General features: G+C 43.7%; 1 protein-coding gene across 2 annotated transcripts in view; it reads left to right on the forward strand.

Annotated features, from left to right (window-relative positions):
* Window positions 1-25,224, forward strand: part of SPTBN1 (spectrin beta, non-erythrocytic 1) — a 195,932-nt gene extending 170,708 nt beyond the window's left edge. For both annotated transcript variants that reach the window (XM_080812621.1, XM_080812622.1), the window contains 12 exons: window positions 89-293; window positions 703-1,077; window positions 5,307-5,551; window positions 6,644-6,782; window positions 7,488-7,572; window positions 9,393-9,589; window positions 10,708-10,820; window positions 11,489-11,552; window positions 15,928-16,166; window positions 17,383-17,556; window positions 23,041-23,083; window positions 23,899-25,224. In XM_080812621.1, coding sequence (XP_080668747.1) covers window positions 89-293; window positions 703-1,077; window positions 5,307-5,551; window positions 6,644-6,782; window positions 7,488-7,572; window positions 9,393-9,589; window positions 10,708-10,820; window positions 11,489-11,552; window positions 15,928-16,166; window positions 17,383-17,556; window positions 23,041-23,083; window positions 23,899-24,117 — 2,098 coding nt within the window. In that variant the 3' untranslated portion in view covers window positions 24,118-25,224. The remainder of the gene's footprint in view (window positions 1-88; window positions 294-702; window positions 1,078-5,306; window positions 5,552-6,643; window positions 6,783-7,487; window positions 7,573-9,392; window positions 9,590-10,707; window positions 10,821-11,488; window positions 11,553-15,927; window positions 16,167-17,382; window positions 17,557-23,040; window positions 23,084-23,898) is intronic.
* Window positions 25,225-25,491: the final 267 nt, after the last annotated feature.

Consider the following 25,491-nt stretch of genomic DNA (forward strand, 5'->3'; position numbering starts at 1 on the left):
TTCCACCTGATTTGTTTTTTCCCTGAAGAAAATGTGGCATTTAAGGTCCTCTTCCTGCCGCCCCTCCCCACCTCTCCCCCTCTTGCAGTGAGCGCATCAGCATGCGGCAGTCCAAAGTGGATAAGCTGTATGCTGGCCTAAAAGACCTCGCCGAGGAGCGGAGGGGCAAGCTGGATGAGAGGCACAGGCTCTTCCAGCTCAACCGGGAGGTGGATGACCTGGAGCAGTGGATCGCCGAGAGAGAGGTGGTCGCAGGGTCACACGAGCTGGGGCAGGACTACGAGCACGTGACGGCAAGTACTGCGGGCCAGGCTGGGGCGGCCGTGTCGTGTACACTGTGCATGGACTGCCACGTGACTCCTGATCTGTGAGCACATCTCACGCCCTGGACTCACATGGTCATGGGGTTTGGTTTTAGTTCAGCTTTTTCATCACCAGGCAACTTTGACTTAGGTTGTTTAACCTTCTGTGCCCTTTGCCCCAGTAGTGAAAGGAGACGGAGCCAGGCAGGGCCTTGCTCTGCGACAGAGAGCAAGAAGGAAGCCTGATTGAGTTTTTAGAGCTAAAACCTGTTCAGTCATGCATACCACTTGTTTCTTTCCAGAGGACGTTCATGCAGTCAAGAAACAAAATGTTCACGGTGGTCTCACTGATTTTTTTTTTTTTTTTTTTTTTTTTTTAAAACACTCATCTCCATTTCAGATGTTACAAGAACGATTCCGGGAATTTGCCCGAGACACCGGGAACATTGGGCAGGAGCGCGTGGACACGGTCAATCACATGGCCGATGAACTCATCAACTCTGGGCATTCGGATGCTGCCACCATCGCTGAATGGAAGGACGGGCTCAACGAAGCGTGGGCTGACCTCTTGGAGCTCATTGACACGAGAACACAGATTCTCGCCGCCTCCTATGAACTGCACAAGTTTTACCACGACGCCAAGGAGATCTTTGGGCGCATCCAGGACAAACACAAGAAACTCCCCGAGGAGCTTGGGAGAGATCAGAACACAGTGGAGACCTTACAGAGAATGCACACCACATTCGAGCATGACATCCAGGCTCTGGGCACTCAGGTGGGTCAGGGAGCTGCCCGGGGGGGCAAGGAGCATCTTTGGGCATCTCTGAGGGTCTCTCTCCGTTCCTCAGCACCTCAAAACATGCCTCCAAGAATTGCCCAAATTACACACACACACACAACACACACACGTTGTTAAAATGCCCCATTTGGGAGAACTCAGTCCCTAAAATAATGCATGGGCAGATATCATTAAGTGACTATCCCCATGATTAAAACAAACTAGACTCATTTGCAAACATTTGCAAGTTACAGACCACCTCAACAAGACTTTGTATTATGTGAGCATATTCATCCAGAATCATTTCCACAATAATACTTTATTATTCTCCATCCACCCAGATCTGAGTTATATGTCCGTGAAGAGGGAAAACAAGAGTCTAGTGTTTTAATGTGCCTGGTCTCCCCACTCCCCCAGTCTGAGATGGCCGACACAAAGACTTTCTTTACAAGATGCTTGACAGAGTGATAACAACACAGCAGTGAGAACCTGGGTCTAATCACTCTTTAGTTCATGCCCCAGTCTCCGCACAGTTTCTTGTTTAGTCTTACGACTTTTAGATGAAAAATCAATTGTATCTTTTTCTCCTAAATTTCATGGTCCTAGAGAAGACGCCAGTTTTATTAAAGATAACCAGCCCTGGGTACATGAGGAGGTTTGTTCTTGTCTGTTAGGAGCGTGTTGGTGATCTAGGGCAGGGAACAGCAAACTTCTGTAGAAGCACAGATGGTCAACACGTTCAGCCTTGTGGAACACGTGGTCCCTGTTGCAAATCCTCAGCTCTTCCATTATAGCATTGGCAGCCCTAGACAGTATGAAATGAAGGAGCATGGCTGTGGAACAGTAAATTTTGATTTATAGAGACACACAGCCCAGCTTTGACTGTGGGCTGATCCTGATCTGGAGCCATTGGTCTTACCAGTCTTCAGTGTAGTCTGGAGTTTGTTCTCTGGAGGGACTGCCTTTACCACCATTGTCTTCTCCCGTATCCTTAATTGGCCCCTTCTAGAAGCTGGTAGATTGCAGCTGGGGCTTCATGCAAATAAAGTGGCTTCAGCTTTTCCACCAAGGAGGTAGAAGATATTGAAGAAATATTTAAGAACAGGTATGTGGAATAGCTGAGGGTCTACATGAAGCAGAATTTAGTAGGGTGCACCATGTATCCTAAGGATTTCCAGTCTTTCCTTCAGAGCTGGTGAACTACCCCTGTGACAACTTACCATTCAGAAGCTTGTCAGCTTTGTGTTCAGCGGCTTTCATCACACACAAGGTCCTGGGGTACCACGTGAATGCCTGAGGCTCGGAATGATGCCATCTCACCTGTGCCTGGAGCAAGGCCTCTGGAGAGGGGCAGACCCCAGTTAGAATTGGGGCTTGCTGATCTGTATCTCTGCATGTTTAATTTGTCTGAGGTTTCTGTTCCCTAATGCTTTGAGGATCCAAATGTTGTTTGCAAAATATGTGCTCCCATGAGAGCTCTGTAAGGTTCTGTAACTGCTGTTAGATTTAAAAAAAAAAAAAAAAAAAAATTAAAAAAAGGCCTGGAGGAACTTGGGGAATGCCTCAAGGACAGAGCTAGAACAGACCTTATCAGCAATAGGTCTTTCCCTGCACCTGTAAAATTACATCATTTTAGAACCTGAAGAAACTAGAGATGATGGAGTTGCTCTCTTATTTTCTTCATTAAACCCCTGCACCTGGTGAGACTGAGGGCACCCCCTCTCCTCTCGAGGGAGGGTAGGAGTCTACTCCCTCAAGTCCTGAGAGACTCTGCCTCACGGTACCTGCTGGATGAGGCCATTTACAGCTCTACGAGTATGCATGCCCCTCCTGCAAGTGCAGACTCAGCCGAGGTTTCTTGTTAAAGAATTAGAGTAGACGGAGGCCCTTGGGGCGGGCTCCCAGAAGCCTGTCCTTCCTTGGACTTGTGCCAGCCCACGCTCCACTCTGCAAGGGAGCCATAGTGGTCTTCACTGACTTCTCAGAGCAGTCGTCCATTTGTGTGGGGAATTTTCACTTTTGCTATCCCTCCTCTACCTTGGGTGTGTGTGTTTGCTTGGGGCTTTTTTGTTTTTGGTTTTTTTGAGAACAAATTAAAAACAAGCAGAGGCACAAGAAAAGGTTTTTCTTTGTTGCTGTTTGTTTATTTGGGGTTTTGGGTTTTTGTTTTTTTTTAATTGTTGGGAAAGATTTGTTTAGTCCTATAGGAAATTAGTTTTTCAAATAAATTTCCTAGGAACTTGCTTGTTGTACTTTGAATTATTACCTGAGTCACAATCATGGAAGAGTTCCAGAAGCGAGGATATGGAAATCAGATTGTCACAGAAAACAAACCACATTGGTTCTTCTTTGCATCTATTGCAGAAATTTGTTTTCCTTACGTGCCACCACCTGAAGTCCTTTTGTGTGATTGGGGTTGATATCCAGCTCTCTGAAGATGCCAGTGTTGTCCATACTTCCCCTTCTCCCCGTGTACACCCCCAGCTGGTATCTGTCAGCAGACTTCCCTCACAGGCCTCTCTAGACTCCAGTAGTCTGGGATGACACTTGTGTGCGGACTATGGTCACACAGCCTCAATAAATGAAGGCTGAGTGTATATTCTCCTCCTGTATGTGTGTTTTTAATTAGATGTCCTCTGCACTACTAATATGTAACAGAAATGTAAAAATATAAAATAGCCACAGTTACAACTTCCTCTCGGGAAGGCCTGTCTCACTTCCACCCCTCCCCAGAAAAGGGTGAGAGCTGATCCTTGTTTATCCCCCTTTGTTGCTCAGAAAGTGGGTATTAGGTGCAGCATCTACACTTCCCTTTGCTCCTGGAACACTTTGCATGAGTGTGTAGAGCCCTCCCTCATTCTTTTCCATGCCTACTGAGGAGCCTCCTGTGGGTGTGCTGTCATGAATGTAACCAGATTCTCATGGATGGACCTTTATTTTCACTCTTCTGCTTTTACAGACGTTGCTGCAATAATGTGTCTTTCATTTCCTAAATATGCGTAACTATATATAATATGTATAACTTTGGTTATACTGTCCATGCCTTCTCCAGGAGCTGTAACCTATTGTTTTATCAACAGTCAAATCTACTCACCAGCAGATACACCCTTAGACTTGAATTTTTGCCAGCTGATAGATGACAAATTACAGTATCTCCAGGGAGCATCTTTTCCTAAGACCCATTTGCATTTCCTGTTCTTCAGGAGCATTTCCTGTTCTGCAGAGTTTTTATTGAAATTTGGCTAGTGAAAATTCCACCTTCTTGGATGTAATTTTTTTTTTTTTTTTTTTTTTTAGATTTTATACATTTATTTGACAGAGATCACAAGTAGGCAGAGAGGCAGGCAGAGAGAGAGGAGGAAGCAGGCTCCCCGCTGAGCACAGAGCCTGATGCGGGACTCGATCCCAGGACCCTGAGATCATGACCTGAGCCAAAGGCAGAGGCTTAACCCACTGAGCCACCCAGGCACCCGTCAGTCAGTTTTTTGGGCTGCATGAGATGATACATTTTTGTTTTTCAAGTTGAACTGGCCCATATGAGAGCTCTTACAGCAATATCACATAGCAATGGAAAACTTGTTTTCAAACTGAGTTCTTGGGGTGCCTGGGTGGCTCAGTGGGTTGAGGCCTCTGCCTTTGGCTCAGGTCATGATGCCAGGGTCCTGGGATCAAGCCCCAAGTTGGGCTCTCTGCTTGGTGGGGGCCTGCTTCCTCCTCTCTGTCTCTCTGCCTGCCTCTCTGCCTACTTGTGATCTCTGTCTGTTAAATAAATAAGATCATTTAAAAAAAAACAAAACTGAGTTCTTCATGGCAGTTCCTTACTCATGATTTAAAAATAAACATCTGTACCCTGCAGGAGCCACTTGCATGTTGATTTTTTGAATATGTCTGCATATGTACTCTGTGCTTTCTGTACCATCCTTCTATCCCAGGCTGCCTCTAGGACACCTAACCAAGGTCTCCTGCGTGCATTCCTGTAGCATTTCATTTGTCTTCTCATTTGCACTGAACTGCATAATGCAGTTCAGTACATTTGTAGTAAACTTGGATTTTTCCAGTGTGGATCTCCCCGATAGAATTGTGAGCTTCGTGGGGTGTAGGGGCCCCATGTTGATTCGGTTCTCTCTTTCATGCAGAACAGCGTGCGGTGTGCGTGGAGGGAGCGTGGGGCGATGGAGAGAAGGCCCAGCCATCTGAGCTGACTCCTCTCCACTGTGGCTTTGCAGGTGAGGCAGCTCCAGGAGGATGCAGCTCGTCTCCAGGCAGCCTATGCAGGTGACAAGGCTGATGACATCCAGAAGCGGGAGAATGAGGTCCTGGAAGCCTGGAAGGCTCTGCTGGATGCCTGTGATGGCCGCAGGGCGAGGCTGGTGGACACAGGGGACAAGTTCCGCTTCTTCAGCATGGTACGTGACCTCATGCTGTGGATGGAGGATGTCATCCGGCAGATCGAAGCCCAGGAGAAGCCCAGGTAACCCTCCTGACCTCCTGGGTGGGCGGGAATCCAGCTTGCTGACCCTGGGTGATTGTTAGCGGGATCTTCTAGAGAGAACCAGCGGTCTCTCCCAAAAGCTTCAAGGCCAGAACTGGGGTGGTGAGGGGTTTGGAGGCAGCTTCCATTGCTTCTGTTCGCAGCACACAGTTACCAGGGAACCAGGCACCGTGTTGTCGAACCCTCTCTCCTAGTCCCCCTCCCATGCTCCACACTCACTCCTGCCCTCCTGCCCTTTGTCTGGGCCTCAGCTTCAAGCAGCCACACCCCCTGGGCATGACTAGGTCTCCCTCATCATTGGAATTGAGTTCTTTCTCGGTGTCTGAGATTAAAAGCCACTCAGGCCTTTTTCACATGCATTACCAAAGGTATCTCTTACCCTCACCAATTGCTTAAATGGTATCTTGAGATGATTATTTAATATTTATTCCATATCTTCTCTCTGGCCGTGTTTGCTGCAAGGCGATGGAGAGCAGGTAAGAGATGACCAGGCTGGCATAGACACAGCTTCCATTTTCACCCCTGCCAGCTCCAGTCCCTGCTGTAATTGAGAAAAAGTTTTTTATTACTATATATATAAAAAACAATTATAGTTCCCAGATCAGGACTTTAGATTTTGATCCATGAGAAGTTCTCACAGCTCTGTAGTCATTGATTTCCAAGCTGGTTGTGGCTGTGTACCTCTTCGTGCCTGAATAAGGGGGATATCAGCGGCTCTTTGGAACACAAGTGTCCTGAACCTTTGGCACTAACTCGTGAGGGTATAAAAGTTTGAACAGAAATCCAGTGGTTTTTCTGGCACCTGCCTGGCAACCATTTGGAATTACCCAGGTGCGTGCGCGCGCGCGCACACACACACTCTCTCTCTCTCTCTCTCTCTCTCTCTCTCTCTCTCTCACAAATGAGAGAAGCCTTATTCCAAATGTTAGGTTGCGTTGCTGGTCCTGAATCAGACCTTAAAGACATATGGTGCTCTTGCATGATTTCATGCAAATTAATTGCATGTTTTGAAATGTATGTTTATTTGGAAAGCTTGATCTCCTAAAGGAGGTATTATTTTTCTAATTTTAGGGATGTATCATCTGTTGAACTATTAATGAATAATCATCAAGGTATCAAAGCTGAAATTGATGCTCGTAATGACAGTTTCACAACCTGCATTGAACTTGGGAAATCCCTGCTGGCGAGAAAGCACTATGCATCTGAGGAGGTAGGACAGCTCTTTGCTTTAGGGCCCTGAGGTGGACGCAGATGGTCTTAAGATGTAAGAGGACTTTATTTTGTCAGTACATACGCTTGTGTGTTTGTAGAGACATACACAGAGAAATATATATGTATGCTTACACATATTTTGAAATTCTTTGTTCCTTTCCTGTGTGTGTGGATTAGTTACACAAGAACACTCTCGGCAAAGAAGACCATTTCTGCAGGCTCCAGGTTGAATTGCCATCCTTCCTCACTTCCTCAATTAGTACTCACTCTGGGTGTCATTCCTTTTTTGTCTAATTTGAGTTAGGGTGATGGTAGTAAAGAGATAAATGATAAGTCAGCATGTGGCCTCCTTGAAGGGGTAGGGTATTCTCTCTGAAAGGTCACAGCTTTGCCCTTCTGACTATCCATTTCTTCCTGAGTGTGTTCATCATCTGGAGCCCCAGAATCTAGTGCATGGTTGGCCTCCTCATGACAGCAGCTTTGGGTGGAGACCAGGCTTCTTCTCATCCCCTTTTAGAAGGCACGTTGTCCCGTTTTTTCTCTAGTATGTAAATAGACTGAGTAGTCCTTAGGTACTCCCTGGTTTAGTAGGAGTCTCTACAGAAAATGTGTTTTTCTTATATGAAGTGGCCCATCAAGGGGAAGGCTAGGAGGATGTGGTACAGTCTGTTAAGATGTCGCTGTTTTTCTCCTTTTCTCACAGATCAAAGAAAAGTTATTGCAGTTGACAGAAAAGAGAAAAGAAATGATTGACAAGTGGGAAGACCGATGGGAATGGTTAAGACTGAGTAAGAACCTGCTTAATCTTTCCTTTCTTTTTGGCTGTCCATTGACCACATGCAAGTTTAGTTTCCTGCTATGATTTGATGTGATATTATCACGTAATGATGTTTGGAGTTCTGAATGCTTCTTTCTTACTGCCTTAGTTCAGCATTTCATGCTAAATATTTTTAAGTGTTTCCCTGTAGCACATGTATTATTTTTTATCCCGTGATTGATCTCAGTGTTGTAAGTGGGATTTGGGTGTTCTTCAGGAACAGCATGGAATGATAATTCGGTATCCCCCTGGGAGAATCCAGCTGGAAGTCCCCTCCTCTTCTAGTTATCTTTAAGAGGAATTATTACTGCAGTCAAGAAAGTAGAAAGTCAGCTTGATTAGGTCTTATATCAGGTGCTCTTAATTGAAGGTTGGTAACTTTATAAAAGCTACCAACTATGAAGGTTTTGCAATGAGCTGGGCGTTATTCTAAGTCTTGTATATGTTTTTCTGTATTTACTCCCAAGGGACCTCTGAGGTAGATTCTAATTTTAATCTGATTTTATAAAGGAGTATGTGAGCTACCACAGAGTTTATAACATACCGTTTGGGGAATAGCATTTAATAATAGGTATGAACACTGAAGGGAGCCCAGCTCCAGCGTTATTTACTCTGATTCGTCATTCTGTGTGTGGGGCTTTGGGCTTTGTTAGTGTAATAGAACCCCATTCTTGGACACCAAGAGAGCTCACTGGAAACAGAATCTGAGGGCCTTATCTAAAAGATTCGTAAAATGCCTAATGAAGGCACCTCACCCTTTTGGGTAGAACGCTCTTTTGAAAAAGAGATCCTGCTCTTGACCATTCTTTGGGAAAGGATTTGGTTTGTATAAATTTCGAGAATTCCCAGGGCACATTCCCTTCAGCAAATCCTGTATGAGTCCACACTGTGAACTCGGCACCAAGTTGTATGGTGGGCAGTCATGACGAGGGGTGAGTCCTTCTTGCAGTGGTGGCATCTTCTCCTTGTGGCCTTGTTGAGGAGAGGCAGCTAGCAGCCCTGGGGACGCTGATACTGCCTGCAGTCCACTTCTCACCCATATGCCCCAAGCATCACCACTTGAGGTGGAGTGAAAAGTAATGCTGGCCATGGTGCAAAGCCAAGTTCTAAGCTGCCCCTCCTTTCACTGCAGGGGACATCCTGCTTTGTTTCCTCACATGGGGAGAACAGAATGAAGACAGCAGTCCCCACTTTGTAGAGTGCTCCCCATATCCTTTCCTCCCTCTCAGCTCCCCCAGAGTAAGACCTCCAGCTACCACCCCAGGTGGGCAGTTGATGAACAAATATCTGCTTCATCAGCGTAGTCTGGTTGTATGTAGATTGAATCCCTTCAGGGCCCTGAGGTTTATCTCACTGAAGTAGGGCCAAGTGTATAGAGCACACCTTCTAGGCCTGTACTGTCCACATGTGGCTCTAAAGAACGTGAAACTGAGGTGTGCCATACGTGTAAAATGTGTATCAGATTTCAAAGACAGAGGGAAAAGAAGTTCCGTCTCAATTTTTTTATATTGCTTACATGCTGAAACGATAGGAAATGGTAGTTTGATCTATTGGGTTATCTAAAATACACTTTTTAATTTCACCTGTTTATTTTAAAATGTTACCCACTTATTTTCTGTGTGGCTACTAGATGAGTTTAAGTGGGATAAGTAGCCCACATAACACTTAGGCTGGACCGTGGTGATGTAGGCTATAGACTGGCTGTGCGGGCAGCTGCCACCAGGGGGCAGCGCCGTCCCTGACTGCCAGGCCCCACTGCTGGCCCGCACTCACTCTTGGTACCCTGTGCAGTTTTGGAGGTCCACCAGTTCTCACGGGACGCCAGTGTGGCTGAGGCCTGGCTGCTTGGACAGGAGCCCTACCTATCCAGCCGAGAAATAGGCCAGAGTGTGGACGAGGTGGAGAAACTCATCAAGCGCCACGAGGCTTTTGAGAAGTCTGCTGCCACCTGGGACGAGAGGTTCTCCGCCCTGGAGAGGCTGACAACGGTAAGTGGCCGCTGGGTGCTGGGGGTACTTAGCCTTTTGGCTCTCCTGGGCTGCTTCTTCCTGTTCACCTCTTAGACCAGAGAGTTCATATTATTGCTCTGTTTTTAGAGGCAGTGAGGGCCTTCCTGAAATTGGCTGTTCTCTTGGTATAGAATCTGGGGAGACTGTCCAGGGATGCTGCTCTCTCAGTTAACTTCATGCATACCTAGATTTGTGATCACGTTTATAATAGCTCTTTGCCTGGGAATTGATTGATTGGGGTTTGTTTTTCTCTCTTGATCTGCTTTTCTTCTTGTATCTCATAGAAGCTTTGGTTTGTAGGGGAGCTTAGCCTTACAGTTTAATTCAGATTTTCAGAATTAGAATTTCTATCAAGTAGTAGCTGGATCCTAGACCGTTGAGAATTCTCCCATTTCTGATCATTTTTTTCTGCCACCATTAAATTAAAGCTTTAGAATAAAGTTTGCTCACCGGTGTTTCCTCTACTATGACCCTTGCACTTCTGGTAGAAAGCTCATTCTTTATGGTGTACCAAAATGGAGTTCCTTCCAGTTTTTACAGTTCTGGGGATTTAAAACTTACCTGCATAACTTGTGTGTTAAATGGACTATTTTTGGTGCATACATATGTTTGTGAAATGGTTTAGTTTAAGTTAGACTACTCTGTGGCTTTTTTTGTGTTATTTGGGTTTGGGCTGAACACAGATGCCTACCACAGCACAAGAAGCTTCCTTGAAAATTATTGCAACTCTGTCTCAATGGTGTTTGTCTGAACTCTTGACGGAAAGTCCAGTGTGGACCCTCACGCTCAGGTACTTTCTTCCCAAGCAGAGTTGAGTGCTGCATAGTTCCTGTAGAAATGAAACCCAGTGTCCCAGGGAACACACAAACCCATGGCGTAGACCTGCATCATCACTCAGGTCTGTTCCCTGTAGTTCAGGGTTTTAGCTGCAGTTCCTGTGATCCCAGTGTCGTCTTGCTGGGTGTTAGGCCTTCTGCTTGTCCAGTGTGATCCAGGGTAGAAAACTGAGGCAGGAGAGCTTTCTGGGTTCCTCAAGAACCCTTTCCTTAAAAGAGGCAGTTTGGGGCTCTGTTGAACATGACCGTGTTTGCCTTCAGTTGGAGTTACTGGAAGTGCGCAGACAGCAAGAGGAAGAGGAGAGGAAGAGGCGGCCACCCTCTCCCGAGCCGAGCACGAAGGCTTCTGAGGAGACTGAATCCCAGCAGCAGTGGTGAGTCACGGGCAGCCTGCACGGCTGGAGTCTTAGCTTCAGTGGCACGTGGAGTGCAGGGAGCACCTTTGCTAAGCTTGTGCTACACTAGGCCTCTCCACACACCCTTCCTTTTAATTCTGTAAGGTATTTTGAATCTGTGTAGGATAACATTGGAGAACAATGTGTCCGCATCCACATTGCTGTGTAGACAACAGAAGTGGAATGTAGACAGCCCCCGGTGCACGACTGCACATGCACACAGGCGCTCGGAATGTCCTTGTGACTAAGTGAATGGAGTGAACCACCTAGATTTCAGGGCACTGATCATGTGGTGGTGCTTTTTGAAAGTTTTTCACAGAAGAAAGAACAGAAATTATTGTCTATTTCTGAAAAACTAATTACTATGCTGTGGTAAGAGCCCCATGCCAACCCTGAAGGCTGCCTGTACTGGGGGGAGAGGGCATGCCTGTGGTATTACTCTCGACCTAGAGTTAGTTTGGAACGCTTGGGAAGTTCCTAAAAAGAAATCACATTACATAAAAGGGAGTTGCGTATGTTTTTCTGAGAGAAAATCTAATAAAATTGAGTGATGATGTTCTCCCTCATCCTCTCTGTTTATCTCTTTTTCTCCCCTTCCTTTCCTTCCCCTTCCCTCTTCTGCCCTCCTTCCCCACTTCACCTAACAGGGATACTTCAAAAGGAGAGCAAGTTTCCCAGAACGGTTTGCCGGCTGAACAGGGATCTCCACGGGTTAGTTATCGCTCTCAAACCTACCAAAACTACAAAAACTTTAATAGCAGACGGACAGCCAGTGACCAGCCGTGGTCTGGACTGTGAAGTTCACTACTATTTGTCAAGAACCACTCTTTCCAAATCCTGTTGGTTTGACTTTTGGCTTCCACTTCACCCACAGTGTTAAAATTTTCCTTCATTCATAGGTTTCCTTGGTTTCATATTTGTTTGCATTTAATTCATGTTTATTTGAGTCTTTTAACTGATGAATGCTCAGTTGCCTTAAAGCAACATACTTATTTTTTGTTTATTTATTGTGAGCTTTTTACTTTATTAAGATTTTACAGCGAAAGCCTTACATGAGTAATTGAAATTAAATGAGATTACAGCAAAATGAAGAAGAAAACTAGAATCCGACAGGTATGACACATCCAGTTATACTAACAGGGTGCAATGCTGCACTACACGTACCCCCTTTACAGATGTCATTAACCTGCCGTAGTTTAATAGGAACTAGGAAGACTGGTGTTTGGGGGAGGAGACTCTCCGTCCTAGGATTAAAACCTTAAGTCAGCCGTGTCACATTCCATGAAAGATGCATTTATTGTAAACAACAAAAAAGTTGGGGGGGGGTGGAGTTGGATCTACTTTTGGAAGCTCCCTTAATTTTAGGCACAAAACCTGATATGATTTTGAGACCCTTGGATTGTTTATTACTTTTTGAAAATGAGTGCCTCTCTTTTTTTTTTTTTCTTCTGCCAAGACCCGAATTGAGAAATTGCGAGCTTACTTGCTGCAAATAATGCAGCCAGCCTCAGGAGTGAGGTGCCCACTGACCCTGCTGCCACCGTTGTCTTGGTCACTGGCAGCACTGCCATGACACCCAGCATGGCAGGGGGCAGCGGGCAGCATTCCTCCGCAGGTTTTGGAAGCCTGCCTACCAGACTTCTGGGCCTCTCCACTCAGTTGATAACTTCAGGGTGTCAGACTCTTCATAAATTTTTCAAACAAATGGATCAAAAGCCATTCTGGTTCACCCTCATTACTTGAACGATGCACTTGGTGGACCACCCCTAGGAGCCATTGCATGCCGCCTGGCTTCAGAAGTAATTGTAGCATCTGTGTAGACAGAAACTCCATTGCATGTCTCGTACAGATCTTCTCATTTATTTTTCATTTTCTTAAGACTTTTTTGTGGGGTTCTCCATTAAGGAGTATTTTTAGGATGGCATTGATAGACCACCAGCAGGGATTGAAAATGTTTTAACAGAAATCTATTCCTTAGGAATAAAAGCTTATGAAAGAGGTGATTTCCTGGTACTGATACAGACAGAACAAAACCAAATCCATACTACATTCAAGCCTTGTGAGACAGTCATTTGCTCATTTGCCATATTTAGATGTTAGTGGAATCAGAAACCTGTTTTGATATGTGTTTTCCATGAGTTAAGTCTGATTTGTCTTTTCATTTCATGATGCATGTCTTTTTTTTTTCTTTTGTCAGGATAACATCATATAGCATCTTGTTTGTTTTTCCTTATTTCTATGTACATATCTATCTACTTGCGACTGTAGATGGGTATATAGATAGATGCCAAGCTTCTTATGTTCTGGGGGTAGTGTGCACCATTATTGGGTCTCTGCCTTAAAACACACCAAAATTCATTTTAGAAAAAAAAAACTACTGTTTTTTTTTTTATCTTTGGTCATTAGGGAGCCCTGACATATTTCTGGCTCCAGATTCTGTGTCATTGATCTATATGTATATATGTGACGTTTCCATATATATATGTTTAAATTTTATATCATCTGGAATGATACCCAATTTTATGCTTTTTGTATTCAGAAGACAAAAACAAGCACAAAAGAAAGAGTGCAATGATATTTTTGGCATTTGTTCTCATGCCTATTTTTATCTAGATTTTTAAATTGTAGCTTGCCAGAACAAGTTTTTTATTATAATTGGATTGGAAGAAGAAAAGCCTTTCATTCTTTTGAGTTGTGGTGCAGAGACTCAAGTTAATGAACTTGAAAATAGTGTTGCTTCATGCACTTAGAAAACCAATCAGGTGTTTCTTGTGCTACTAGTTTTCATGTTGCATTCATGTTCACCTCCTGATATAAAGATCTCAGGTGTACCCAGCCACTAAAGCACTCTGGACTAATCACTAAAGAGAAGCAACATGGGGTGAGGGTTGGGGAGAGATTCACATGTATGATCATAGCACTATGATTTGCTTTTGATGTTTGTCTCTAGTGGTGTGTTGTCTGTTGGCATGCTTCAGCACATGTCCATTAAAAATCATTTTGTTCCTTTTATTTTCCTTGTTTTCTTGGTTTAGTGATTCATTTGCATAAACATTAATTATCTCTGCATACTGGTTTGGGGTTTTCTCTTTCCTTCTAACTCTAAAGAAAAAAATTTTTGCTGCAGAATTTCCCCTAGAAGAGGCTTCCCTGGCCTTCGCCCACCTTGAAGTCTGATCCAGTGCTATCAACGTTAGCCTGTTCTCAGCAGATGCTGCTCCCTCCAGGTCACTGCTGTCACTAGCAGTTTCCAAGCCACAGCTGCAGCACTAATTTTTTTTAAACCTGATTTCTATAAACACTAACCCTGTGTCTCCCTAGACTCACACCTGGCACAGGCCTTTCAGACCAAACTCACACTTCTTCCCACCAGAAGTTTCCTGAAATTCCACACTAGAACAGATTTGTCAACTTTAAAATTCACCCACTTTCTTCAGACTCAGGGTTTTGGTTTTTTGGTGGTCATTTCCCCTCGTGCATCTCTCTTTTAAAAGTGAAAGGAAAGAAAAATACTGAAGTAGCCTGTTGCTCATAAGCACACGTCTACAGGTGTCACATATGAGGCCAGGGTGATCCCATGTCCGCCTCCTTTCCCGTGCCTTTCTTGCCCTAAGAGTCCATTTTCCACATTGCTATGTGGGTAAAGGGTTCCAGTCAAAAAACACCCTTAAATTGCAAAGCCTCTGGTCTCAGCCTAAATCCTGATGCTGACAGTGAGAGTTTGTATAGATGGAAGAGAAACTGATGGCTCCCGCCCCGCCACTTAGCTAAGGCTTAAACGAGTGATCCCGTTCCTGAGAGTTGACATATCTGAGTGTTGAAGCAGTGGTGGTCATTCTCCCATTTCTCCTGTTGAAGTTGTTGCTGCTAACTTGTCATTTTGGTTCTGGGCAGCAGTGGTGGGGGACGTATCTAATGAACGTTGCCATTTACACTTCCATGTTTGTCTGTGTAAGAGGGGTCCAGGTTGTCTGTAATCCACTAAAGTGTCAGCCACACCCAGCTTTAGTAACTTGCTAATCCCGCGCCCTGGGTGTATCCGCTGGGGCTGCGACAGTTAATGGTACACAGTTGATGGTACACAGGCTGAAAGCGATAATGAACCGAGACCCTACTGCATTTCCAAAGCCGAAAAGCCCTGAGGGTCGCAATATAAATGAGCTTGGGAAGGAACAGCTCCCGAAGACGTCTCCAGCCTGACAGTCAGAGCCGCGGGAAGCCTGGCTGTGTCTGGGCTTTCTCGTCTCAGTGCAGCAAGGCACCGTGATCGACCAACACGTGATGGGGAAGGCCCTGGTTCTGTCTGTGTTTGGGGGTAAATAGCCGTGTGGTGTTGAGTGACTGTGATTGGCTTTTCCAGCTCCTTTAACACAAACTACAACCCACTCACGATACAACTCCGGCAGATGTGGTTAAATTGATGTTTGTGGACTTGCCTCATTTCCTTCCAGCTCTTAAGTTCCAAAGTCTAACTGGGATGGTAGATGTGAAATGCATGATTGTCGTCCTAATTTCTGCATGTGTTGATGACGATGTGTTAAGGGGTGGGGGAGGAGAGCCAGAGAGCATTTTCAGAAACTGGAGGCCTTTTCTTTGCCTTACTCTGGGGGAATGCTGTGTCGTTCTGATAGAGTTGTCTATCCATCTGTTTGTGAATGCCCTTTCGCTTGAACTTCCGGCTCTCCTGGTGGCGTCGTTGGTTGTGAGGTGGCTGCTGTATAACGTCCACTCTCTCCTATTTAATATGTGTGATTGTTACTGTCGTCCTTTTGTTTTTAAAGTAACCCCAAGAAGAAATGATCTGAGTTACATTAGAGAAAATGGATTGATCCGAGGAACAGAGTGCAGTAAAACTCATCCTGCCATTTCGCTTTTCTCATTTCCCCGTAAGCGGGCGGGCATTAATCCCTTCCCACCTTCTAATGTCCTCGGTATCCAGCTGGCTTTGTGGGATGTTGCAACGGTTTTACTGTACTGCCTCGATCTGTGCCAGGCATTTATACACAGCCACGTGTGCGAGTCAGAGCGTTTGTGGGCGCCCCCGTGGCTCACGGGGTCCGCTGAATGGCCTCTCCACTGTCCCTAGATGGCAGAAACGGGGGACACAAGCGAAATGGTCAATGGCGCTGCAGAGCAGAGAACGAGCTCAAAGGAGTCCAGCCCCATCCCCTCCCCCACCTCGGACCGCAAAGCCAAGACTGCCCTCCCGGCCCAGAGTGCTGCCACCTTGCCGGCCAGAACCCAGGAGACACCTTCAGCCCAGATGGAAGGCTTCCTGAATCGGAAGCACGAGTGGGAGGCTCACAATAAGAAAGCCTCAAGCAGGTGAGAGTAGCAAATGCTGAGGCAGCGAGATGGGAAGTCAGCCCGCTCAAGGTCAAGGCCCCCGTTTGCTGCTTGAAAAGCCCAGGGAGTGTGTGCTTAGGAAGTCCATTTGTTCTTAGCTTCCTGGGCGTCACTTTTTTTGGGGGGACTGACATTGGAAAGTGGGAGGAGAGTGCTTTTGATTCACTGAGAGAAAGAAGATTTATTAAGCGTGGATGGGAATAGCAAAAACGGCCCTTAGTAATTCTTCCTGAGAAGAAATGTACTAGGTGGAGGTTGGAGAATTTATCTAAAGTGAAGTGTTCTTCCAGGTGGGATTTTTTTTTTAAGACATTCATTTCCCCTGCCTTTTCTGCATATCCATGTTTATATTCACTACCTTCCAAGAAGCCCTAGTTTTATTATCTCTATTTTATAAGTGAGGAAATGGAGGCTCTGTGATTAAAAAAGCTCACCCTTTAGAAAGTTGGTATGTGGCATAGCCTGGATCAAATTTGTATCTGATGCCAAAGCCAGTGTGCTTAACCAGTAAACTGTTCTGCTTGGAACCACCACGTATAGTTGTATGGGTTGTGCATTAGACCAGGAAATCCCCTTCTCAGAGCTATCATCCACATTAAGTACAATATAAATTTTTATGTTAATATAGGTAGATGGCAGCACAGTGTCTTCTGATAAAATCAGTATATCATGACAGTTTGCCATATCCTGGGGGAAAGGCTCTCTTTTCTGATTCATCCCAAGGTACTGCCAGTGCTAGTGGCCTTGGATCTGCCTTTCTGTCAGGTCGCGAAGCCCCATCAGGATTAAAACTTTGGTGGAAGAGCTAGCTGTTTCAGGACAGGCATGTTTCAGATGAGTCGGCCCTGTACAGCATTACCACAAGAGGGTACTACAGCAAAGAGTACCAACGCCAACAAAAATCTTTCCTGTCAGAGCCAAGAGTACCTTTGTGTAATAGAAGAGGGCGCCATGTTTTTCCCCAAACTCAGAAAGGAGCCCTCAGTCACCAGCCACTGTAGGAACTTGGACACCATCCCGGCAGTCCGTGGAAGAATTTTGTTCTCTTGTTTGGTTTTAGCAGAATTTAGTAAAGGGTTTTAATTTTAATAAGGGATCACCATGTGGTGTATGGATTGTTTACATATTAATCACATTCTTAATTCTTTACAGCAGTGTGGTCTAGAACCCTGATGTTCTTTTCTTTACTGCTCAGGTCCTGGCACAATGTTTATTGTGTCATAAATAACCAAGAAATGGGTTTTTACAAAGATGCAAAGACAGCTGCCTCTGGAATCCCCTACCACAGCGAGGTCCCTGTGAGTTTGAAAGAAGCCATCTGTGAAGTGGCCCTTGATTACAAGAAGAAGAAACACGTGTTCAAGCTGAGGTGAGAGGGGGCCATGTGTCTTGGTTGCTGATATTAAGTGTATTCTGACTCTTGGGGTTGGTTTTTCCAGGCAGGTACTCTGATCATTCGGTTCTCCTCCTCTCTGCCATTTAAAAAAAAAAAAATCACCAGTGAAGCTAGTGTAGTTTGTCCCGTGTCTCGTGTATGGCCTGTCACCAGACTCCCTGTAGTAGTGGTGCAGCTCAGCCTTGAAGAAAATGAGCTTTTGTTTTGATAAGCTGGAACTTACTTTTCCTTAAGACAAGGTAAGCTGTTCACATTTTAAGGAGGCATAGAAAAAGAGTTTACCCATTTTTGCAGCTTATCCAGACCCGGGAGATGCTATTCTTTGCCCACAAATTATCTGGAGCTGGGTCAAGTGAGTCATCCTGGAGCTGGATGGAGATAAACAGGAAGTACATGTGCGAGACCCAGGTCTCTGCTCCCCTGGCTTGCCCAGCGGATTGTCCCAGTTGCTTCTGGAACCATCTAGTTCCACATATCTCTAGCTTGTAGAATGTATATACCTCCCCAACAGAGTGGATCCAGGCTGAGAAGTTCTTATACTTGGAAATGGGCGGAAAAGCCATTTCATCTTGAAAAATGTAGAAAGTAAGTGTGTCAATGGTTAGAATGTTAGTTTAATACTAATTTGATCTGTTACTTTGGGACCTGAAAAGCTTTGGTCTTCAATTAGACATTTGTGTCATGTCAGTTGGACTAGGCCACAGACTACAAATGAGGGTTTCAAAGGGGTGACTTCTTGAGCTCTTTCAAGGAGCACCGGAGGCAGGCTCCTCAGGACTTGGAACCCTTTATACAGCATGAAACAAGGTGCAGACAGCCTGGCTCCCTGGCTGCCTCCCTTCTTTTTCCTCCCTTCATGCAGATTCACAGGGTCAGGGTTTTGGCAGAGGACACTGAACCCTCCTCCCCGCCAGGAACACCCCTTCCTTTGTACCGTAGTGAAGTGAATGAGTGAACTGTCCAAGCTAGTGACTCTCCGGTGTCCTAGGGACGGCCTTGTGGGACAGTTTCTTTCACTACGTACCATGTAAGAGGAGAAATCTAGGAGACCTTTTCTGTATGTCTGTTTAAAAATTCTGGTAATTGTAAACATGGGGGATACAAGCTCTGTAGCAGACTTTCACAAGAACTCATACTTTTTAAAATTCCATTATAACTAACATGGAGTATTTTATTAGTTTCCAGTGTACAGTATAATGATTCCACGATTCTCTACGTGTCTCAGTGTTATCACAATAAGTGTCCTCTTAATCCTCCTCACCTATTTCACCCATTGCAAAAAATAGTCTCTTTTCTCTGTGTTCATTTGTTTTGTTTCTTAAATTCCATGTGTGAGTGAAATCCTATGGTATTTGTCTTTGACTTATTTCACTTAGCATTTTGTAGATTGCATCCATGTTGTTGCAGATGCCAAGATTTTGTTCTTTGTTATGGCTGAGTGATACTTCAGTGTGTGGGGGTGTGTATAAACACATACATACCACATCTTCTTTATCTATTCATCTCTCGATGGGCAGACACTTGGGTTACTTTCATAATTTGGCTATCGTAAATAATGTTACAGTAAACACAAGGGTGCATAGATGTTTTTGAATTAATGTTTTCTTTTTTCTTTGTGTAAATACCCCACAGTGGAATTACTGGATCATATGGTTATTCTGGTTTTAATTTTCTGAGGAACCTCTATACTGTTTTCCACAGTGACTGCGCCAGTTTCCATTCCCACCAACAGTGCTTAAGGGTTCCTTTTTCTTCATATCCTCACCAACACTTGTTGTTTCTTCTGTTTATGACTTTAGCCATTCTGACGTGTGTAGTGGTGTCATCTCATTGTAATTTGGATTTGTATTTCCCTGATCGTGAGTGATGTTGAGGATCTTTTCATGTGTCTGTTGGCCATCTCCATGTTTTTGGAGAAATGTCTGTCCATGTCTTCTGCCCATTTTTTAATCGGATTATTTAGGTTTCTTAGTGTTGAGTTGTTTGTTTGTTTGTTGGTTTGTTTGTTTTAGAGAATAAGAGAGCACAAGCAGAAGGGGCAGAGGGGGAGGGAGAAAGGCTCTCAAGCTGACTCCCATGTTGAGCATGGACCTCGACATAGGCTCAGTCTCACAACCCTGAGATCAGTACCTGAACTTGAAACCAAGAGTCAGATGCTTAACTGACTGTACCACTCAGGCACCCCACTTGTTTATATATTTTGGATATACAAACCCCTTCTCGGATATTTCATTTGCAGATGTCTTCTCCCATCCAGTAGGTAGTGTTTTAGTTTTGTTCATTGTTTCCTTTGCTGTGCAGAGGCTTTTTATTTGGATGTAAGTTCCCAATAGTTTATTTTTGCCTTTGTTCCCCTTGCCTCAGGAGACCTATTAGAAAAATGTTACTATAGCTAATATCAGAGAAAGTACTGCCTGTGTTCTCTTCTAGGATTTTTATGGTTCCATTGGTTTTATTGGTTTCATTGAGGTCCTTAATCCATTTTGAGTTTATTTTTGTTATGTTCTGAGAAAGTTATCCAGTTTCATTCTTTTGCACATTATTGTCCAGTTTTCCCAATAGCAATTTTGAAGAGACTCCTCCCCCCCCCATTGCATATTCTTGCCTCCCTTATCAAAGTTCAGTTGACCATATTATTGTCAGTAATTGGGTTTATTTCTGGATTTTTTCTTCTGTTCCATTGATCTGTGTATCTCTTTTTGTGCCCATACCATACTCTTTTGGTTACTACAGCTCTATATTACTTGAAGTCTGGAATTGTGATACCTCCCACTGTCTTGTTACTTTTCAAGATTGCTTTGGCTGTTAAGGGTCTTCGGTGGTTCCATACAAATTTTAGGATTGTTTGTTCTAGTTCTTTGAAAAATGCTGTTGCTATTTTGATAGGGATTGCATTATACGGACATTTTAACAGTATTTGTTTTCCCAGTCCGTCAGCATGGAATATCTTTCCATTTGTTTTTGTCATCTTTAGTTTTTTTCATCAATGTTTTGTAGTTTTCAGAGTCTTTTACCGCCTTGGTTAAGTTTTTTTCTAGCTATTTTACTATTTTTTGTGTAGTTTTGTAAATAGGACATTTTTTCTAAGGTTTTATCTATTTATTTGAGAGAGAGAACACGCGTGTGTGCACAAGCAGGGGGCAGAGCAAGCAGAGAGAGAGGGAGAAGCAGGCTCTGGATGCATGCGGGACTTGATCCCAGGACTCTGGGATCTGATCTGAGCCAAAGGCAGACGCTTTAAGAACTGAGCCACCCAGGCTCCCCAGGACCTTTTTTTTTTTTTTTACGATATTATTTTTAAGTAAACTCCACCCCCAACATGGGGTTTAGACCCATAGCCCAGAGATCAACAGTCCCGTGCTCCAGCGACTGACCCAGTCAGGCATCCTGGAGCTGTTTTCTTAATTTCTCTTTTTGCTACTTCATTATTCCTATGTAGAAATGCAACATGTTTCTTTGTATTAATTTTTGCATCTTGAACTTTAGTGAACTCATTTATCAGCTCTAATAATTTTTTGGTGGAGCCTTTAATGTTTTCTATATGTGTAGCATCATGTCATCTACAAATAGTGGCCATTTTACTTCTTCCTTATCGGTTTGGATGTCTTTTGTCTGATTGCTGTAGATAGGACTTCTAGTTCTATGTTGAATACCTGTGGTAAGAGTAGACATCCTTGTCTTGTTCCTGACCTTAGGGGAAAAGCTCTGTTTTTCCCCATTGAGGATGATGTTGACTATAGGGTTTTCATAGATGGCCTTTAATGCGTTGATATATGTTCCCTCTAAACCTCCTATTTTTGTTGTTGGTTTGTTGTTTTTTTTTAAGTAGGGCCCAGGAGGAGCCTGAACTCATGAGCCTGATTTCAGGAGTTGCACACTCCACTGATTGAGCCAGCTAGGGCCCCTAAGCCTATTTTATTGAGGGATTTTATCATGAACAGATGGTTGCACTTTTTCATATGCTTTTTCTGCATCTGTTGAAAGGGCCATAAGGTTTTTGTCCTTTTTCTTGATGTGTTGTATCACATCGATTGATTTGAATATTGAACCCTTGCGTCCCAGGAGTAAATTTCACTTGATCATGGTGATTTTTTTAACATATTATAGATTTGGTTTGCTAATATTTTGTTGAGGTTTTTTTGCATCTGTTCTTCAGAGGTACTGTCCTATGGTTCTCTTTTTTGTAGTGTCTTAATCTAGTTTTGGTATCAGGATCATGCTGGATTCATAGAATGAATTTGGAAGCTCTCCTTCCTTTCGTATTTTTTGAAATAGTTTGAGAAGAATAGGTTTTAACTCTTCTTTAAGTGTTGGTCAAATTTACCTGTGAAGCCGCCTGGCCCTGGCCTTCTGTTTTTGGAAGTTTTTTGATTACTGACTCAATTTCTTTGCTGGTAATCAGTCTGTTCAAATTTTCTATTTCTTCCTGATTCAGTTTTAGAAGGTTGTACACTTCTAGGAATTTGTCCATTTCTTCTAGGTTGTCCAATCTGTTGGCATCTAAATTTTCATAATAATCTCTTAGAATCCTGTTTTTCTGTGGCATCAGTTATTTCTCTCATCTTTCATTTCTGATTTTGTTGAATCTTTTTTTTTTTTTTAAGAATCTAGCTAAAGGTTTATCAATTTTGTTGATCTTTCTCAGAAACCAGCTGTGGTTTCAGTGATCTGTTGTATTGTTTCTTTTTACTTTTTGCCTTAATCTTTTTTTCCTTCCTTCTACTGGTTTGGGGTTTTGTTTGTTCAGTCCTTTAAGTGTAAGGTTAAGTTGTTTATTTGAGATTTTTATTGGTTTTTGAGGTAGTCCTGTGTTGCTATAAAATTCCCTCTTAGAAGAGCTTTTGCTGCATTTCAAAGTTTTTAGACTTTGTATTTTCATTTTCATTTGTCTTCCTGGATGTTTTTGATTCCTCTTTGATTTCTTGTTTGACCAATTTGTTGTTTAGTAGCACGTTATTTAATTTCCATGTATTTATGTTCTTTCTAGGTGGGTTTTTTTTGTGTGTGGTTGATTTCTAGCATCATAGCATTATAGTCAGAAATGATGCACGATATGACTTTGTTCTTTTTTAATTTGTTGAGACTTGTTTTGTGGCCTAATACGTGATCTGTTCTGGAGAATGTTCCATGTACACTTGAAAAGAATGTGTATTCCATTGTTTCAGGATGGAAAAGCCAAATGTTATGTTTGAGACACTTTCGATCCTTCCAGTGCATTGAAACATTAAGTTTCTTTGTATATTTTACTGGCCCAATAACATAGCTTCTTGATGTTCAGGGTTCTGTTGGTGGGCCTTTGTGGGTCCCGGTCACAGCTGGTGATGTATGCAGAGCTCCAATGGGCATTTCTGGTAGGATTCCCCTGGCATGATTATGTCCCACATAGGTTTTGGGAATTTGAGGGTTTTATTTCTTCCTAAGTCAAACTGTGACTGACTTTCTTCCTTCAACTTACAGACTAAATGATGGCAATGAGTACCTCTTCCAAGCCAAAGATGATGTAAGTCTTTAAGATTTCTCTGAATACTTGGGCTTTTGCAAGTATTTATTGGCACGATAAGCTTTATTTTACAGTGTTCCATGTATAAGTAATGATTAGTCATGGCTTCTGTTATCTGGTCTTCTCAGTCACTAACAACTGGATGGCATTCAGTTCTCTTTGTATCGCTGGGAGGCAGAATGGCATCGTACTGTCTCCCTGGTGTGTCAGGAGGACTGGTACAAGGACCCTGAAGTTGATGGAGGAAAGCTTGCCCACTGCTCGCAGTGGATGAGCACAGTGTGGGGTTGCGGGGGGCTCCCAGGACAGGATGTAGATCCTGAAGTCCAGTCAGGGGCTGCCTGCAGCAATCAAGCAACCGTTTCATGGTTGTACTTCTGAAGAGGGAGAGGGTCTGCTAATGAGAAAGTCATGTGTGTAGTGCATTGGATTTGAAAAACCAACTTCTACTAAATTCATGCAGGGTTATATGTCAAATATACTTCAGTTTTTTAAGAAAAGTTTAAAAAATAAAGGGGGGTGGTGCTTCCCAGCAATGGAGACCAGTCTTCTCATTCTTCCAAGTTTGCAGGACCACATACTAGATTGGTGAATTTCAGGTCCTGTAAACCAAAATTCTTATGAGAGTTGAACCATGTTTCCTCTGCTAAGGGTCATTTGGGAGCTCTTTGCCTCTCAGTTAGCCAGATGCCCCCATGGGCTAGATGTACTGTTCCCAAGCCTTCCAACTGATGGAGGGGTGTATGTTTGGGCAGATGTAGTGAGGGTGTTTTGAGCCTATCCCTCCTGAGTCTCATCTGTGATCCTTTATCCAGGAGGAAATGAACACATGGATCCAGGCCATCTCCTCTGCCATCTCCTCCGATAAACACGAGGTGTCCGCCAGCACCCAGAGCACGCCAGCATCCAGCCGGGCACAGACCTTGCCCACCAGCGTTGTCACCATCACCAGCGAGTCTAGCCCTGGCAAGCGGGAGAAGGACAAAGAGAAAGACAAGGAGAAGCGGTTCAGCATTTTTGGCAAAAAGAAATGAACTCCTTTCCTTCACCTCCTGCCCTTCTCTTACCTTTTCAGTGAAACTCCAGCATGCAAGCTCAGAACCAACACATTACTCTCTGTGCCTAATGTTCTTCAATGTGGTTGATTTTTTTTTTTTTTTTAATTTATAGAGCATTTCTGGGGGGGTGGGTGGGGGAAATACACCTAAACACTTTATCTCCAAGTTACAAAAGTTTGAGGTGCAGAGGGAAGACCAGATTTTTTTTAATGAAATTATATAGATTAGATCTCAATATTTAAACTGTTCCTCAATTTTGTGAGGCTGCGTTGGAAATAACCCGCCTCTAGTGCTGTTGGTATGCAAGGCAGCGGTGCTTAAACAATATTTCCTGTGCTCACCAGAGACAAAATGTACCAATTCCCTGACACCATTCTCTTCCATTTATTTCCAATGGTTACCTTGAGTCTCGACTATTAGAAGTGCCCACGATGGGTCTAACTTTGATTAAACAGATCGTGTATTAGGATCTTGCTGCAGCCACGGTGCAGCTCCATGTTAAATCTACAGACCAAACCGTTTGTATCTGGCATCACTTACTAACACCTGACATGCGGCTTTTCTGCATCACCTGCAAGGGCAGTTCAGAATGTCGGTATACCGGTATATGAGAAGGAGTAGAAACTGATACTGTTTTAAATAATCTGTAATTTCAATTTTTTTTTTGCCGAAATACATTATATTGTATGTTTGAGATAATTCTAGTACAAAATATAATAAAACTAGATGTATAATAAACCCTTTAAATCATTGGTAAGTGTACAAGTGGAACTGAAGCATTTACTGGACAAAGTAATGTTACTCTAATGGTTACTTGCTCGTGCGTTGCCACACTGTGTTATAATTTGCTTCATTACCTTTGCTATTTGATACATAGTGTGCATTTCTTTGTCACTGTAATGATTGTAATGACAAATTTTCATCTTACTGCACAATCAAAATGGCATCGATAGGAATGAACTCCAGAGGCTGGGCCTGAGCAAAGAGGAGGTCGCCCAGGCCTGGCACTCAGTCGTTTGACCTGTACCTCTCAACTTTTGCCCTGTTAAATATATGCTATGTCATTAAATGCTTTTAAATCTAGCACGGCGGCTAATTGTTGTCTTTTCTCTCCTGTGTACACGCCATGTAGGGAAACTGCAAAGCCAGAAATAGCAAATAGGAAACATTAGACCATCCATCCGGGTTCCTGTTTTGTGTTCTTGCGTATGTGTGTGGTACACCAGCTTTGAAAACTACAGCAAATAGAATAATAAACATGAGATGTTTTACAGCTACACATCCAGATTTTATCTTTTATTTATGAAAAAGTTAACAGAACTTGCTAAGCCTGAGTGCCGAGGAAGCCGT

Source organism: Martes martes (assembly GCF_963455335.1).
Source record: "Martes martes genome assembly, chromosome: 9".
NCBI classification, from domain to species: domain Eukaryota; kingdom Metazoa; phylum Chordata; class Mammalia; order Carnivora; family Mustelidae; genus Martes; species Martes martes.